This window comes from Schistocerca gregaria, chromosome 3, assembly GCF_023897955.1.
Source record: "Schistocerca gregaria isolate iqSchGreg1 chromosome 3, iqSchGreg1.2, whole genome shotgun sequence".
NCBI lineage: Eukaryota > Metazoa > Arthropoda > Insecta > Orthoptera > Acrididae > Schistocerca > Schistocerca gregaria.
In genome coordinates, this window is record NC_064922.1 from 525824857 (window position 1) to 525842217 (window position 17361).

At 40.4% G+C, this 17361-nt stretch overlaps 1 protein-coding gene across 1 annotated transcript in view; it reads left to right on the forward strand.

The window, feature by feature from the left end:
* LOC126354010 (tRNA N6-adenosine threonylcarbamoyltransferase) overlaps positions 1-17361 on the forward strand; it is a 65306-nt gene that overhangs the window by 34778 nt on the left and 13167 nt on the right. The window contains exon 5 of the mRNA XM_050003324.1: positions 5508-5739. Coding sequence (XP_049859281.1) covers positions 5508-5739 — 232 coding nt within the window. The remainder of the gene's footprint in view (positions 1-5507; positions 5740-17361) is intronic.

The following is a 17361-nucleotide window of genomic DNA, read 5'->3' on the forward strand; positions in this document are numbered from 1 at the left end:
AGACTTAAGCATCACCTTGCCTTTTGACCCGTTTTATTGCGTTTCCTTCTGTCGTGGCGATACTAACTTTTTCCAGGTGGCAGATACTAACTTCAGTTGCGGATTGTACAGGAAACACCGTGATTAATCTCCATTTATGATCCAGTTGAAAAATGTTGCCTCATCATCAGCACTACTGATCAGGTCCCCACAAATCATCATGTGATCATCATATTGGTTTTGCATCAGGATGTGTGCTACACCTTGCTAATTAAGACATGACATGTTCAGGCCACAGTCAGAAATTTGTAGAATGTACAGTGCGTAGCTCTACTGCTGCTGCAAGATGAGAGCAGTTGGCACATACCGACATTGCAACACCTTCAGTCTCGTGTGTCAGTTCGAACCATTTGTGACCGAGCAGTATGCACATTATTCTCCATACTGTTTCTCCCTTGCGAAAAATGTCACTGCCACCTAAATACAACGCAGCAACTTTATGCATCATTGCTGTAGATGTCCTGCATCATTTGAAACATTTCAGTGCAGTTTTGCTTAATTTATATCAGAACTTGATGTATGTCCATTGTCTCAGCTGCAACATACTAGAATTCTCACATAGGAGTCAATTCACCATCACAACAACTGTAGTTCTGCTTACAGTGCACAGATGCAGCTTTCTCTTGCCTGGACAAAAACTGACTAGGTACCATATCACAGTGCTGTTGTGTTCTGAGAGCGAGTGCGAAGGACACACAGCTACAGTAACAGGGGTCTTCCCTCAGGTGAATACTTGATGAGTGGAAGATTGCATGGGATGCTTGTAGAACTCCAACAGCTGCTAGGTACAAGTTGTAAGGGGTGCAGAGTACGGAACACTATGAGAATAAATAAAGAATCAGGGTGGAAATTCTAAGTGCACCCTCTTGCTAGTAACATTTGGAGACTCCTCTGGCACTATTTCCTAACATGACTTCTCATCAGTCGCACTCTGAGTTGCAGTTCATGTACATAGTGTTCTTCCATTACCATATTTGGTTATGTCTGGAGGCTCCTTCCTGTTGGCTGCGTCTCAGGATGCAGCAGGTCACATAGCTCTGAGTGTAACTATGTTTGTCACAAGGTGCCTTGAGGTCAGCTTGTACTGTTATCATCTTTCAAATACTGAGGGAATGCTTCCTGGCTTCCGTGTAACTGATTTCTGGACTGCCTCAGTGGAACAGTTCTCAAATTTTTAAATATGTATATTCGGCAGGACTGAGATTAGCAGCAGTGCTCTAGTGCACCACACAGCTGCTGTGAATCCAGTCACAGAACTTAATCATTTTATTATGCATATGTGTTTGTGTGTGCATGTGTTAATCACCAAAACAGCAGAAATATGCCCATCACAGGGATTCCACATTTCTTGCTTTCGTTCAGTGGAAACTTCTTGAATATCTTTGCATCAGAGTACATTACACCACTCTTGAAATAAAAAAGATGCAATGTCCCTATGAAAAACATTTTGTGATCTTGAATTGAGATTTTGAAAAATCACAGTTCAGCTGAAACTGATTTTTATTATTAGTAACAAAACAATTAATGAGTAATGTACCAGAAAGTAATAAAATGAATTCCAGTATTCACTTCCCTTAATGCTTCCAACACTCTTGAACATATGTATCCAGCAGAAATAAATGCCAAATATGCAGGACATTTGACTTCTACAGTATCAGAATGGGAGGGAGATAGTATTCTGCTGAGCTCTGTGACACACAGGAATAAAGAGAACTGAACAAGCTGAAGCACCATTTATTCTGGGGCAACATCATGCAACATTGTGGCATGCAGCAGTGTTGCACGCTACATGACGCACAGTGTCACATTAATCGTGCAAGCATAGACAGCACCGTGCATCATTTCGCAAGCTGCCCCAGTGTGCCGTAGCTAGCTCCCAATGTCAGTGGGTTGGTATGCTACATTATCTGTATGGCAGTGGTAAATTTAAAAATATGGAGTGGTCAAACAAGAAGTATTTACGGTTCATAGAGGACTACAGAAAAGCCAACATTTTGTTGAATGTATGTGGAAGTAATTATAAAAATAATGTAATGAAAAGAGATGTTATACGGAATCTCACTTCAAAATATAAAGTTAATGAGAAAGCTATAAGGAAGAAGATTAAAAATCTGGGAAGTGTAGTTCATTGCGAACACACAGAAAGAAAATAGTGCGCAGATATGAATAATTAAAATTCATTCTAGATGTGATGGAACTACATGCAGGAATGGACAGCTCAATTGTAAATATCTCAATTTCAGTAACTATTTGTATTTTGTAAATGATACTACTTTCTACCAAATTTGTTTGAATATGTATTAGATAAATGTGAACAGTAGTTTCAAAATTCATTTTACCACAGTAGACCATGCAAAAAAAGTTTGTGGGGAAAAATAAATAAAAAGTTTGAGTTCACTTATATGATTTTAGTTGTTTACGTAAAAGACTATACATTGTAGTACATACATAATTAATATATCTTGATACAGGTTGATACTATTAGTATCTGTTGCGCCACTCGACCTTCCTTTGTGGTGTCGTAAAATATTTTTCAAATGAAACTACCAAAAATTTCAAACACTTCTTTTTTCTTCAAATTCCTTCAAAACTAAGCTCTTAATAAAAGAAGCCAAGGTTACCAAAAGTGTAGAGCAACCATGGGCACTTGCATGACACCATTCTATACCAATGTATTCATGGGACATCTAGAGGAATTCTTCTTACCATCCAGTATCCTAAACTCCTCATCTGGTTCAGACTTATTGATATCTTCAAGATCTGTGCCAAGGGCGAGGACAGCCTGTCGCATTCCTCCAGAACCTCAACACCTTCTACCATATTCACCTCACCTTGTCCTCCTCAGTACAACAAGCCACCTTCCTTGATGTTGACCTCCACCTTGTGGGTGGCCTCATCTGTATCTCTGTACACATTAAACCTACCAACCCCCAAAAATACTTCTGTTTTGACAGCTGCCACAAATTCCACACAGAGAAGTCCCTTCCATGTAGCCTAGCCAATCCATGTTTCGCTTCTGCTGTAAAGGGCAGTCCTTTTCCAATTATGCTAGTGGTCTTGCTGAGACCTTAACAGACCAAATTTACCCTCCCCACCTTGTTTAGAAACATACTCTGTGATATGTCTCCTGTCACCACCTAAGACAGGAGCAACTGAATCACTTTCTCTGCCAGGATTTCAACTAGCTCTCATGTCCTGAAATGAGAAATATCATCCCCACCTCTCCCACAGTGGCATTCTGCCAATCACTCAGCATGTGCCTTATCCTTGTGCGTCTCTATTGTGCCCCTGCTTGCAAACTGCTGCCTCTTGAGTCATATCCTCGTAAAAGACCTAAATGCAAGACAGGCTCCATACATCCTCTCACTACCACCTTCTTCAATCCTATCACAGACATCTTGTACCTCACTAGAAGCGGGACCACCTTAAAAGCAGCCTTATGGTCTACTGACGTAGCTCTACCACTGTGTGACATTGTATGTTTGCTTGATCACTAAGAACTGCCAAAATGTGGTCAATAGAGAGCTGGACCAGTAAGTTGCTGAGCATGCTGCTGAACAGGGCGTTCATCACTTCGACTGCACCACAGCATCTGACTTCTGAATTCTTCCCACCATCACCAGCTTTTCTGAATTGCACAGAGGAGAACTCTCCATGCAATATATCCTTCGTTCCTGTAACACCATTAGGATTAACCATTGCTAGTCCCTGCTCTCCACCTGCCTTCACTCCTTTCCTGCTCCCACTCCATCCTCATTCACATATTTTAGACTACTAGTTCCAGTGCATAGTTCTTTCCATTGCTATGCTTCTCTTCTCTTTCTTGATCTCTCCCCCCCCCCCCCCCCCCACCCCCCTTTCCCCTATGCATAGCTCTCCCAATGTGACACCTAGCAGTCCACCATCTTGTCCTCATCGCATACCTGCACATTTCCACAGATTGCACTGCAGCATATTCCACCACCCCTCCCTACCCTGCTATCCCTCTCCCAAGCCAACACACATCTTTGATGTACCTCCCACTACCCATCCCAGCCAAGATTGCTGCTCACCATGGTCAGGCCTCAGCACTTGGTGGCAACAATGACATGATAGTTCTTAACTCTCTGTGTGCAAGAATCAATCGGTAACTGCTACCAGCGTTCAGGTATTCGCATGCATCTTGCCATCCCACATGAACAGAGATGAGTAAGTGTGTGATTTGACTGTAGATTGTGCCTGTCAATATCAGTTTCCTTGCATATTATTTATTGTTTTTGTCTACTTAGCAAGGTAAAAACCTCTGAACTTTCACCATGTTTGACTGATACCTGCAGTAATTTGCAGATTGAAAGTCTCGTTTGAGAGTTTTACAAATTGGGCTTATATGGCGCACAACCTCCTTCCCCCCCCCCCCCCCCCCCTCCCCCTTCCACCCACACACACCCATGAATAGATCACTTTTTGATCATTGAAATATGAAATATGTTTCACTTTGTCAGTTGCTGCTTTTATGCTAATGCATTACAGATATGCATTAACGGAAGGTAGGAAATAGGAGTCATATAGGTCTTATGTTATTTGATATACTGACAATTTTCTGTGACTGTTTTACAATTTCAAAGACACTACAGTTAAAACATTAATAGTCACAAAAAAGTTTCAGTTCATAATGGAGCTGGTACAGCAACCAGTACGTGTGATATGAAGAAACAAGTGGTCTTCGTTGCAGTGTTAAAATTTCTTTATTACTTCCCAATGATTCATTTCACCTTTATTTAGGCATCTTCGGAGTGACTGATATTTGGTAACAATAGGTATATGGGATATCGCACATAAAATATCCGATCAGGTAAATGCCCCTTTTCAAAGCCTTAAAAACACTGTACAGTGCCTTTATTATGGCATGTGGTGCAGTCCAGTAGAAACCAAACAAGATCAGGTCTACAATAAAGCTTTACGTCATAAACATGTAATGTGTGCAACCAGAATATGCACTACACCTCTGGTATGTTTATGATGTAAAGCTTTACTGTAGGCCTGATCCTGTTTAGTTTGCATTGGGCCTTAATAAACGTTTGACGAGAGACATTGACATGCTGGGACATTTTATGTTCAGTGTCCCATGTACCCATAACCACAAAATACCAGCCAATCTCAAGATGCTCAAATAAGGGTGAAACATGTCATTGGGATATAATAAAAAAAATTTATCACTTTAACCAAGACTGCTTGTTCCTTCATTTTGACAGCTGGATTCTATACAAATTTTGTGATCTTACTTAAGATGATAAAAATGTCTTCTTGTGGCATAACACTCCCCTCTCAACCTCTCACTTGCACTCTACCTCACACTTCCCTTCCTCTGCTTTAATTTTGTCACATTCCTCATTTATTTTCTATTCATTCAGTCATTATTAGTCTTTGAGCAGCCCCTATGGAATTAATTCCAGTGGTTTATGAAATAAATTCACTATTTATGTTTGCAGAACGTGCAATGGCGCATTGTGGATCTTCTGAAGTTTTAATAGTTGGTGGTGTAGGATGTAATCTTCGATTGCAAGAAATGATGGGTACAATGTGTGCAGAACGTGGTGCTACACTGTATGCCACTGATGAACGATTCTGCATTGACAATGGTGCAATGATTGCCCATGCGGGCTGTGAAATGTTTCGGAGTGGAACTATTACACCTTTTGAAGAGACAACATGCACTCAGAGGTAAGAGATGAAATCATGTAGCATGTAACTTAAAACCTTTATTTGCAAGCTGCAAAATTTTCTGCTTTGGTGAAGTGTGTTTGCCAGGGGTGTGAGAAAGTTACGTCATTGGACGCTCTCCTGAGTATATCAGTGCCAGTAATTGAAACTGTTGTTGACAGTAAGGTATGAAAGTATTTCACCATTTCTGGATTAATTGAAGTGATGAGATGCTGGCCAGTTGCTGATGGGCATTCCTGATTTTGCATTATTAATCGTCTGTAGAGTAAAGGCTTCACCAGTTCTAACTATAGCATCACAGTAATAGAACAACAAGTCTGTGGTTGATTGATATTTTAGAACCTGTTGTTCCATAGTGGGAGCAGCTACTTTTTGAAATACTTATTTATTCCCATAAATTAGCTCCATAGGTAATCCTGGCCCATCTTAAGAGTGGATTCACAGAAGTTACGTTTTTATTTCTATAGCATGATGCTGAGAACTGGTTATGTGACAAGAAAGTAGGAAAAAAACTGTAATTTATCACCATGAATGAGAGTTATATGGTGAGATGTGTTGAAAAAGTATTTCTTTTACTTATTGAGACTACTTCGTAGTTATTATCCACATTGTAGCTTTTATTTTAATTTTCTATTGAGTGCTGATTAATCACGTTCACTCTAAATATGTGGATACTAATAAATGTGCCATTTTAAATCTGCCATCATCCTCCAACTGCTGATGTGTACAAAAATTGTCACTGAAAAAGATACCACTTTTCACTCTGAAATAATTTTTTGATTTGGAGCGTATTAAGCAATTGATGTTGTGCAAATACATTGATCTAAACTGATGTTAACATGGTCAAAAAATAGTGTTACAGTGATTACAGCACAATGAAGCAAGACACTGTAGGCATCCCACCATTCTTTGTGCTCCATGATCAAGAAGCCGAAACAGCAAAGGGGACACCGGTTCCACTTTAGTAAGGCAGGATGAACTCGCAAAACATCTCATCACCAGGATCAAAGAAGTGTGGCCTATTGCTTACATATGAGCCCTGTACCCCCAGGAGTGAGACACAGAATGCTATAAGACCAAGCACTGTCCATTGAGATAAGCCCCAGAGACTTGGTATGGATTTTTACACTCTTGCATAAAATATGACTATCGTAAAAGTGACTAAAATGCTACTTTGGATCTTATTGTATCCTACATTGCTTGTTGGTCATCACATATGAAGTCTAGGATTTTGATCATTTATCAAGAAGACAAAAGTACAGAGATGTCGTACTTGTCATCTGTGTGAAGCCCTGCTGCAGTCCAGAGATCCAGATCAATGATGGGAGGTTCAAGGAAACTGAAGACCCACTCAATGATCGCGGAGCTTCTATGGGGAAGGATACCTTCAATACTCATGACAGTGAAGAAAATGTAACAACACAATCAGAAAATGAGGACCTAACAACACAATCAGAAAATGAGGACCTAACAACACAATCAGAAAGTGAGGATCTGCCAATTTTGCCATAAGAGAATCACTTACAAAGTCTAGAGCCAGAGTACTGTAGTAGTCAACTTCAATCAGAATTTTTGAAACAATAGGTTGCTGTTTCTTCAGGAGAGGGAGAAGTGCTGCAAGCTGTTGCGCATGCAGCATAGTGTAGTGGTTAGCAGCCTTGGTTTGTGCGCTACAGTTTGCTAGTTCAATCCAACCACTAACAATCATTTATTATTTACAGTTTCTGGCATGTTCTTTAAATATATTATGTTTGTAATGTTCATATATTCTGGACTGTTTCATGTTTTTATAAGTAACTGCACTCTCCATCCAGGTGTCCAGTTCTGCTCTGGCTGTATTTGGTGCCTGTAATAAACATGCTTTCAGTTCTAAGTGTTGCCCTCAGTTGATGTCTTTGCCTTCAGATTTGCATTTGATCATTTTTTTCAGTGTACCACTGTCATTTGTGATGATAATACATTAAAGCTTTTCCTATCTTCATGTCACATAGCCAATACCTAGCACCATGCTGTGGAAATGAAGATGTAACTTCAATGTGGGCCCCATCTGAAGATGAACTTGAAAATAATTTTATGGTAGTACAAAAATCTTTTGGAAAATAACTAGTCGCAGCTACTTAGGTAGCAGAGTTCTTGTGGAGTGCACATGAGGGTTTTTTAGGCTAGTCTGTAGTTTGAGGTACTCTGATCAACACTTCCCGGTCAATATGCCGCAAGGGAAGTTAGACCGCATTGAGAGTAAAGACTCTTTGACTGTCAGAATTTTATTTCCAGGAAAGTTCTCTCGCCCAAATTATTCTTGGGACCGAGAGCTGGCTGAAATCTGAAGTGCAAAGTTCTGATGTATTTAGTGAGTCATGTAACGTAAATCAGGAAGACAGATTAAAGGCCATAGGAGGGGACATGTTCATTGCAGTTAACAAAAATATTGTTTCTATTGCTGCAGAAGTTGACCGTGACAGTGGAGTTATGTGCTTGTGTATCACAGGCATAGATGAAACCACGTTAATTGTTGGATGTTTTTACCGGCTACCGATTCCGGACAGTTCTACAGTCATACAAAAGAAGTCCACGGTCAGTAGCGCATAAATACCTAGATAATGCATTGCTAGTTGGATGTGACTTTAACCTGCAGAGTATAGAATAAGATGAAACTTCCTGGCAGATTAAAACTATTTTCCAGACTGAGACTCGAGCTCGGTACTGGCGCAATTAAAGCTGTGAAGACGGGGCGGAGTCGTGCTTAGTTAGTTCAGTTGGTAGATCACTTGCTCCCGAAAGGCAAAGTTCCCGAGTTCGAGTCTCGGTTTGGCTCACAGTTTTAATCTGCCAGGAAGTTTCATGTCAGTGCACACTCCGCTGTAGAGTGAAAATTTCATTCTATAGAATAGGATGTCTATGGATATGTGGAAAGGGCGGGGGGGGGGGGGGGGGGGGTGTTACAGACTGACTGTCGTACATAGTACTGTTGAACACACTTTTCTGGAAACTATCTTGAGCAGCTAATTCAGCAGCCAGTAGGCAGTGGTTGTATTGGAGACCTTGTAGCTACAATTAGGCCAGACCTTATTGAAATCATCAGTGTAGAAACAGGGATTAGCAGTCATGATGTCTTTGTAGCAGCAGTGGTTATGAAAGTTAATAAATCAGGCAAGAAGGCTAGGAGAGTGTTTATGATGGAAAGAGCAAATAGCATCTCACTTAGACAGCGAATTGACATCACTTAGTTCCAAAAAGTTGGATGCAGAAGAATTATGTGCAAAGTTGAAGCAGATTGTAAATCGTGGTCTGGAAAGTTATGTGCCTAGTGAGTGTATTAAGGATGCAAAACACCCACCATGGTTTAATAACCAAATCCATAAGGTACTGAGGAAGCAGATGCTTTGTATTCTCAGTTCAGGAGAACACACACAAATGATGAGAAGCAAACGTTAGTGGAGATTTGTGCATTTGTGAAGTCTTTGCAGGAAGAATACAACAACTACCACAGTCATACCTTAGCAAAAGATCTGGCACAGAATCTGAGAATTTTGATTGTATTTAAAATGACCAAGTGGGTCTAATATCTCCATACAGTACCGTGTTGACCAGTCTGGTGTGGCAGTTGAAGACAGCAAAATGAAAGACGAAGTTTTAAAATTTGCATTCAAGAAATCATTCACGTAGGAGAATTGTACAAATGTACTTTCATTTTACCATTGGACAGACTCCCATATGGACAACAAAGTAATAAGCATCTCTGGTTTAGGATTTATGTAGATGCTGGCTCACTCCTTGTAGTTCAAGGTGAGTCAGAACACTTCATGAGGTCTGTCACATAATATCTTACACATTTACCTTTTTTTAAGTCCAGCTGTTGTAGTTGATTTTTATGAAGTAGTGGCCTTACTAATCATTGCCTCCGCAATACCGTGTATAGCTGAGGAAAGGTGTGACTTCTTCATGTCTGCCACTGTTATTGGAGCATAACAAGATAACTTCTACTCCTATCATGAAAAAGCATGTCCACCACTTTCCTGTTACAGACATATATTTCCGTGAATGGGTGTACAGATCATTAGAGTGAATCGTGAATTAGAGTAGAACACAAATTTTCATACAACATACATCTTGAAGGCTCTACACGACATTAAACATTACAGTATATTTTATTTGTCACAAAACCACCTTGTCTTTTGTTTCCATTCTTTGAGTGTGTGGCTGCCCCTTGATGGTCAAGCCAACACCAAGCACTGATGCCAAAACAAAAAAGTTCCCACCCACAACAGGTGAAGCCGTGTACTTGTCAAAATTTGTCATTATCGTGTATTCCACATCTTCCATTTAATGTCTGCACATACGAAAACAAACACCTGCGCAAGGTATACTTTCTGTGATTTACTCTATACATAATATTATTCCATTGCAATCATCTTTCCTTGTACTACACGAGTGTGAAAGGTCATTTGCCTAAATGGCATGTAATACTTCACATTCCCTCACTTAAAGGAAAGATGTCAGGATCTCTCAAAAATTATTTCTCATTAACATACAATAGTATACAACCTAATTACTTAAAAATACTTGATATGTTTTCCTTCTTTAAAAAGGAATGAAACTTCATTTTTAATAACAAGTTTTCCAAGTTTCGTTGTTTCATTTCAGGTAAACTGTGCTCAACATTATTAGCTTAATTTGTGTAACTCCATCTTATTTGCTTCACATCCTGTGTGAAGTAAGAAATTGTTATATGGCTTCCTCAATGGTGAGTGTTCATCAGAGACAAGGGTATTGTGATAGGACAACTTTTCTGTATATGCGTAAATGATTTGGTGGAAAAGATGGGCTGCGAGCTGTGTTTGCTGATGATGCTGTGGTGTATGGTAAGGCATCGAATTTGAGTTACTGTAGGAGGATGGGAGATGACTTATAAAAACTTTTTATTTGGTGTAATGAATGGCAGCTATATGTAGAAAAATGTAAGCTAATTCAGATGAGTAGAAAAACAAACCCACAATGTATATTAGTGCCGTGCTTGACACAGTCGCATAATTTAAATAAGTAGGTGTGACGTTGCATAGTGATATGAAATGGAACAAACATGTCGGAACTGTGGTAGGGAAGGTGAATAGTCGACTTCAGTTTATTGGGATAATTTTAGGAAAGTGTGGTTCATCTGTAAATATACAATGCTGGTGTGACCTCTTCTTGAGTACTGCTCGATTTTTTGGGATCTGTGCCAAGTCGGATTAAAGGAAGACATCAAAACAGTTTGAAGGCAGGCTGCTAGATTTGTTACTGGTAGGTTTAGACAAGTCATAAGTGTTACGGAGATGCATCAGGAACTCAAATGGGAATCCCTATAGGGAAGGTACATTCTTTTCGAGGAACACTATTGAGAAAATTTAGAGAACCAACATTTGAAGTTGACTGCTACACGATTCTACTGCTGCCAACATATAGTGCACATAAGGACCACAAAGATAAGATACGAGAGATTAGGGCTCACACAGAGGCATATAGACTATCAGTTTTTTGCTATATTTGTGTGTGGAGCAGGAAAGGAAATGGCAAGTACTGGTACAAGGTACCCTCAATTATATGCTTTATGGTGGCTTGCAGAGTATTGATGTAGATGTATTTATATAAGTACAGTGTTGCCATAGGTTCTTTAAATCTGGGAAATTGGGGAATATCAAACCCATTAGGGAACTATCAGGGAAATTTGAAAAAAAAAAAAAAATGCTGGAAAAATCTCATTTTTGTCTCAGTAGATGAAACAGTTTGTTTACTGAGGTGTTGTGCATCTTTGCTGGGTGGGTGCAGCTGAGTACATGTGCTGCTCCCTACTCCCTCATTCCTTGCTGCCGCCACTTCTTGCCACTAGCCTTGCAACTGCTGACAATAGGCAAGAAAGCATGGAGAGTGATTTGTTTGGATGCTGTAGACGCAGCTGCCGGAGATTGCAGTCATGTGTGTGAGTTGTGTTGGAGTGATTGTGTGAATGTGTGTGTGTCCTGTTTTCTGACAAAAGCTATGGTTGAAAATTTAGTTGTGAGTGTGATTGCTGAGCCACAGACAGGTATGTAGAAAAGACTATCATCTTTACGGTCAGTTACTACTTATCCTCATTATTATTGATTCTCAGAGTATTTGAACAAGTTATACGTTGCATGGATTGATCACCATGGTCTCATTTCATCAACATGCTGTCTGTGGCTTGTGAGTAGCTGGCCACGTGAGTGGATTTCCACAATGGGCCAAAACTGGAGTTTATTTCTGCGGGTATTTGTAATGGATCAAGCCTGCCAATCTGAAGCCATTCAGTTCCCACTAATGTGCAGGCTCTGCACCGTCAGATCTAGTCCCACCAACATGCCTGCAGGCCGGGTCTGTTTATGTGTGGCATAATGCAGCCGATTCTCATGGTTTATTTATGGACCCAGGACTGTGGTGCTTCTCAGCAGGCTAGAGACCATGGGCGATGGATTTAAAGAATTGAAACTGTCTCACTGCAAGCGTGTTGTACAGTGTGGTGTTTTATAGATATTTTATTTGTTTTAGTACATTTTGACACTTCAAAAGTAGTTCATGTGTTAAAATGTACGGGCGATAAGAAGAATAAAATTGTATCAGTCGCTGGCAGTTTGCACACTATGTATGCATATGTCTTTCGAAAGAAAATTCGCACAATACCTGTAAAATAATAGATATAACACAGTGGGTAATAACTGACAATGACAAACATAGTAGAACCAACATTTTATTGGCAATCACCTGCAGTGTTAGTTTACACAATTCTTTCACGCCTTATACATTTCTTTCAAGAGGCCTACATTGTTCTGAGGTTATTTCTGCAATTGGTGAAGGTATTTTAAATATGCCTTGCGACTCCAAGGAAATGCGTGTTTCTATTACCAAATGTGTTTAGTTTTATTGAAATAAAATTACTTCATTGATCTTAATGAAACACACATGCCATTTGGCTTGCTTTCTCCATCAAAAAACAGTTCATTACAAAAGATGTTGATGTTATTACTTAAGATTTTTGCTCAAATCAGGAAATACCATCTGCTTCCAAGTTTATTTCAAATATTTCCTTCTTTGCACTATTGTTTCTTGTACTCTAGCTGCAAAGACAGATTATCCACTTATGTCTTAACGTACCTTTGATATCTCACAATTTATCAGGGAGAAATGCTAAAACACTCTGGAATTCAGGGAAATATCAGGAAATTTCACTTGGGGAAATGTGTGGCAACCCTGAAGTAGTACCTGTTCAAAACAGCTGTACACACTAAGCCACTTAATTGGATTACCTTACAAACATAGTCTAACCAAGTGAAACACTTGCATCACTGTGAGGATAAGCATTGCAGTTTGGGGGTAACAGATGGAAGTTTTGTGTTGTCTTGGGTAGCTTAATGATAGGCAACTGCTTGTGATAAGTGAGAAATACAGGTTTGACTCCTGGTGCAGTGCAAATTTCCATACATCACCAGCATGTAGAACATCTGTACTAAATATAGCTGATGTCAGGTAATTTACATTCAACAATTTTTTTTGATGTGGTTTGTATTACTCATATCAAAACAATCTTTGATTATCCAGCTGTCCTTATTAAACAAAAAACAAAAAAAACTGTGCTACAATTCTAAATAACAGTTCAAACACAAAACTGTGCAACTGATAACAATTAATGATTATGCAAGTCAGTACTTTTGCAGTGACTCTGATCAGATTGATAAGAAGCAAATGCATTTTCAGATTTCCAGTGCCCACACAGATTCTGAAGGTCATAATTTGTCAGGCAAATTGGATCGTTTCAAGTTTCCACAGTCTGATTTGGAAGTTTCTAAACTTCAAAGCATTAATACAGACTACTGTTGTCACAAATAATTATTGACTGTGATATGACATAGAGGTGTGTTAATACAAGCAGTGTAACTACCATAGAGCACTTGTTTTAAGCAGTAGACAGAAGTTGTGGAAAGGCTTGTTTCATTGAAAATGTGTCATTATTGAAACATTTTCAATGAAACAAACCTTTCCACAACTTCTGTCTACTCATTGTTGAGACTAGATGCAGTGTATGGTGTGAGTGTAAACACAATATTTGAGCTCTCTGTTATAGGCAGGCATGTAGTAGGGATGACAATCTGTGCAGGGCACTGTTATAACAGGAACAAATAAAATTTATGGAACACAGTACTTTGTAGAGCTGATGTATGGTACAGTGAAATACAGATTGCATGTAGCACTGAACACTTTGCGTGCACAACAATAATACAGAATAGGCTGAGCACTCATTTGTGGTCACTTAAACAATACTATTTCTTTTATGGCTCACCAGAGTGCGCCGTGGGGTCGACCCACATGGTGTCTAAAGTGGGCCTGAGAAGTGTACGGGTGCACGATGTCTGAAATCACACACTTCATGAGTTAAGGTACATCACTGCTATGTTCTAGGGGGAAACCACATATATACATAAAAGCACTAGGAATAGAAAAATGGAGAGTACAGGAGAAGCACTGGTACTGAAAAAGAGCACCGGTACTGTGATAAAAAGCACTGGTCTCAAACGGCATTGAGATTACTTGTCACAGAAATGCCAATGATGGTGCTGTGACCATTTCATTGCCTGATGATGGCAACAGCTGCTGCAGCATGTGGTGGGTAGGCACCAGCGAGGAGGGACAGAAGTGATGAGTGGCCAGTTTGGCACAAAGTCCCCCTCTCACGAGAGGCCGCAGTGCAGGACTGGGGACAGCATCTCTGTAGTGACATCCTCTTCAAGGTCAGTTTTTGGCACCAGAGGCATCAGTGGAGGCATGGGAGATGATTACTGCACTGCTCTGGCAATGGCTGTATACAAAGGGGGTGGAGGTGGGGACCTCAGACAGAGATCAGTCAGGTATCGACCCCCCCCCCCCCCCCCCCAAAGCACAAACTTTACCATCTGCGACATACGAACAGGCATTGGGGGCGAGGTAGGTGTTGTGCCCTCCAGGATAGAGCCCTCCATGTGCAGCGACAGCTGGTCAAGTTACGGGATGTCCACATGTCAGGAGTGTGAACGACACACGAGTGCCAGCCCCAGTGATGGCAAGAACCCAATTTGGCCTGTGGCAAAAACAATGAGCCCAGACAGGCACACATGGTCTGAAGCGTTGCTGAGCCGGCAGCACTGGCGGACGCAGCGTCAGATGCAGCAAGTGAAGGGATGTCTGTGGTTGGCATCCATTTAATTGCTCCACCAGGCTCTTGTCCCCCACTGGAGTGTATGGTACATGCCCAAAAAACAGTCTTAAAACAGTTTCAGGGTACCTGCCGGATACGTACTTCCACATGTGAGTTTTAAATGTCTCAACCATGCCTTCAGCCTCACAGGTAGATTGAGGATGAAATGGGGGACCTGTGAGATAGTGAATGCCACTCGCCTGACAAAAAGATACAAATTCTTGAGAAACAAACAGGTGGCCATTATCAGTAGCCACAGTATATGGAAGTGTCTCAATTGCAAAAATCTTAGACGGGACTGAAATAGTGACTGCTGCGGATGTGGTCGGACAACGTGCCACGTAGGGAAACTTGGCATAGGTGTCCAGTACAATGAGCCAATATTGATTTAGGAAGGCCCAAGCAAAATTAACATGTAGACCAGGGCTGGACAAATACCGTTTCACAAGTGCGGGCGCTCACAGGTGCCTGCAAGGTGTGGCCGCGGCTCTCCCCCATTCTGCCAGCCAGCAGTACCCCCACCATCCACTCACCTAGCCATGCACGTCACTGCACTGTGCGGAATCACTCAGTCCGTTTACTTCCCATAGTTTTTATTGTCTGTGCAGACATGTTGTTCGGTGTTTTTGATAAAACAGAACTAGTGGGTGGAAAATGGCTGAGGAGGAGTTAAAGTCCTTTGAACCCATACGCGTTAATCCACAGTGGAAAGATGAGTATGTTTTTGTTGGAATGCAAAGCGGACCTCAGTGTTTGATTTACAGTGCAACATTGTCTTCACTGAAGAAGTACAATGTGCAGCGACATTATCAACTGCTTCATGAGAAGGATATAGTCAGTTTGAATAATGAAGAAAGAAAAGTCAAACTCATCAAACTGAAGCAGAAAAAGGACAAAGACTTACATATACATGTAGATAATTATGACACTGTTTCATATTATTGCTGTTGTTAATAATATGTTATGTGCATTTTCCCTCACTTTTACCTTTTCCTGTAGGTATTTACAGGACGAAAACCTCATCATTCACATCAATGCAGCAATGACACTAAGCTATCGTGTAGCTCGTAGGTTAAAAAGCATCGCCCTTCGGCAATGGAGAATTTGTGAAAGAATGTTTTGCTGCTGCTGCAACAATTTTGTGCTCAGCAAGTCTTCCTGTTTTTGAAACTGTTCCTCTTTCATGGAGAATGGTGTGCAGTTGCATTGAAGAAAGAGCACACAATGTGGAAGCTCATTTGAGAAGCAGGACCAAAGATTTGGTTTTCTTTTCATTAGCATTGGACAAAAGCACTGATGTATGTGATATTGCTCAACTTGCAGTCTTTTTGCAAAGACTTGATTCTCAGTTTGATGTGACTTTGGAACTCCTCGATTTAGTGCCAAAGCATTACGCAACAACAGACAATGATATATTTTTGTGCGTAGAACATATAATAGAGAAATATGAGGTATTGGTCATAAGTCTGGTATCGTTGCTTTGATATAAAAAAAGTTGAAAGCCGGCGGTGTCCAGCAGGAACTACCAGCAATATGTTGCTTTCTTCACCGTGTTAATTTGCTAGCAAAATTTGCCAAACTATTTGGTGTCATGGACGTGGTTATAAAAACAGATGTGAAAGGAAAAACTGGTGAAAGAATTTGATGATCCACCGTGGATTTTAGACCTTGCGTTTTTAACTGACGGAACAAAGCATCTGAATAGCTTGGATGTAGCTTTGCAAGGTAGAGATAAGGTAATTAGCGAAGTGTTTGACACTGTTTTGGCTTTCAAGAGAAAACAGATTTTTTGGGCAAAGCCACTGTCAGAAATGCCGTGTGTACGCTTCTTGAGAGTTGCACTAGTTGTTAGTGAAAACAATTTGGAACTGGAGAGGCTCAAAGAACTCTTTGATGGGTTTGTAACAATGCTACAGTCTCTTGAAGGCTTTTTTGATACCAGATTTGAGGACTTAAATCTTCTGGAATGTGATGTTACCCCTTTCGCAACGCCTTTTGCAGTCAACGTTGAAAATGTGCCTTCTGAAATTCAGTTGGAACTCACGGACTTTCAATGCAGTCGTGTACTGAAGGAGAAGTTTCACACTGCAGAAACCTTGGAAAGCTTCTACAAATATTTTCCACGTGAACAGTTTCCATTGTTATTTAAAATAGCTGCTCGTGTGTATAGTTCTTCCGCAACAACATACTTGTGCGAAAGTGTTTTCTCCATAATGAAACTGACAAAATTGAAGCTTAGGAGTAGTCTTACTAACGTTCATCTGACTGGTGCAGTGCACCTAATGACCAGTAATTTCACACCAAATATTGAGATGCTAGTTCAAAATCATTGTAAAAACATCCAGGATGATGTAAAATAATGCCTATGTCCTATTCGTATGTGGTACCACTCCTCTGAACTA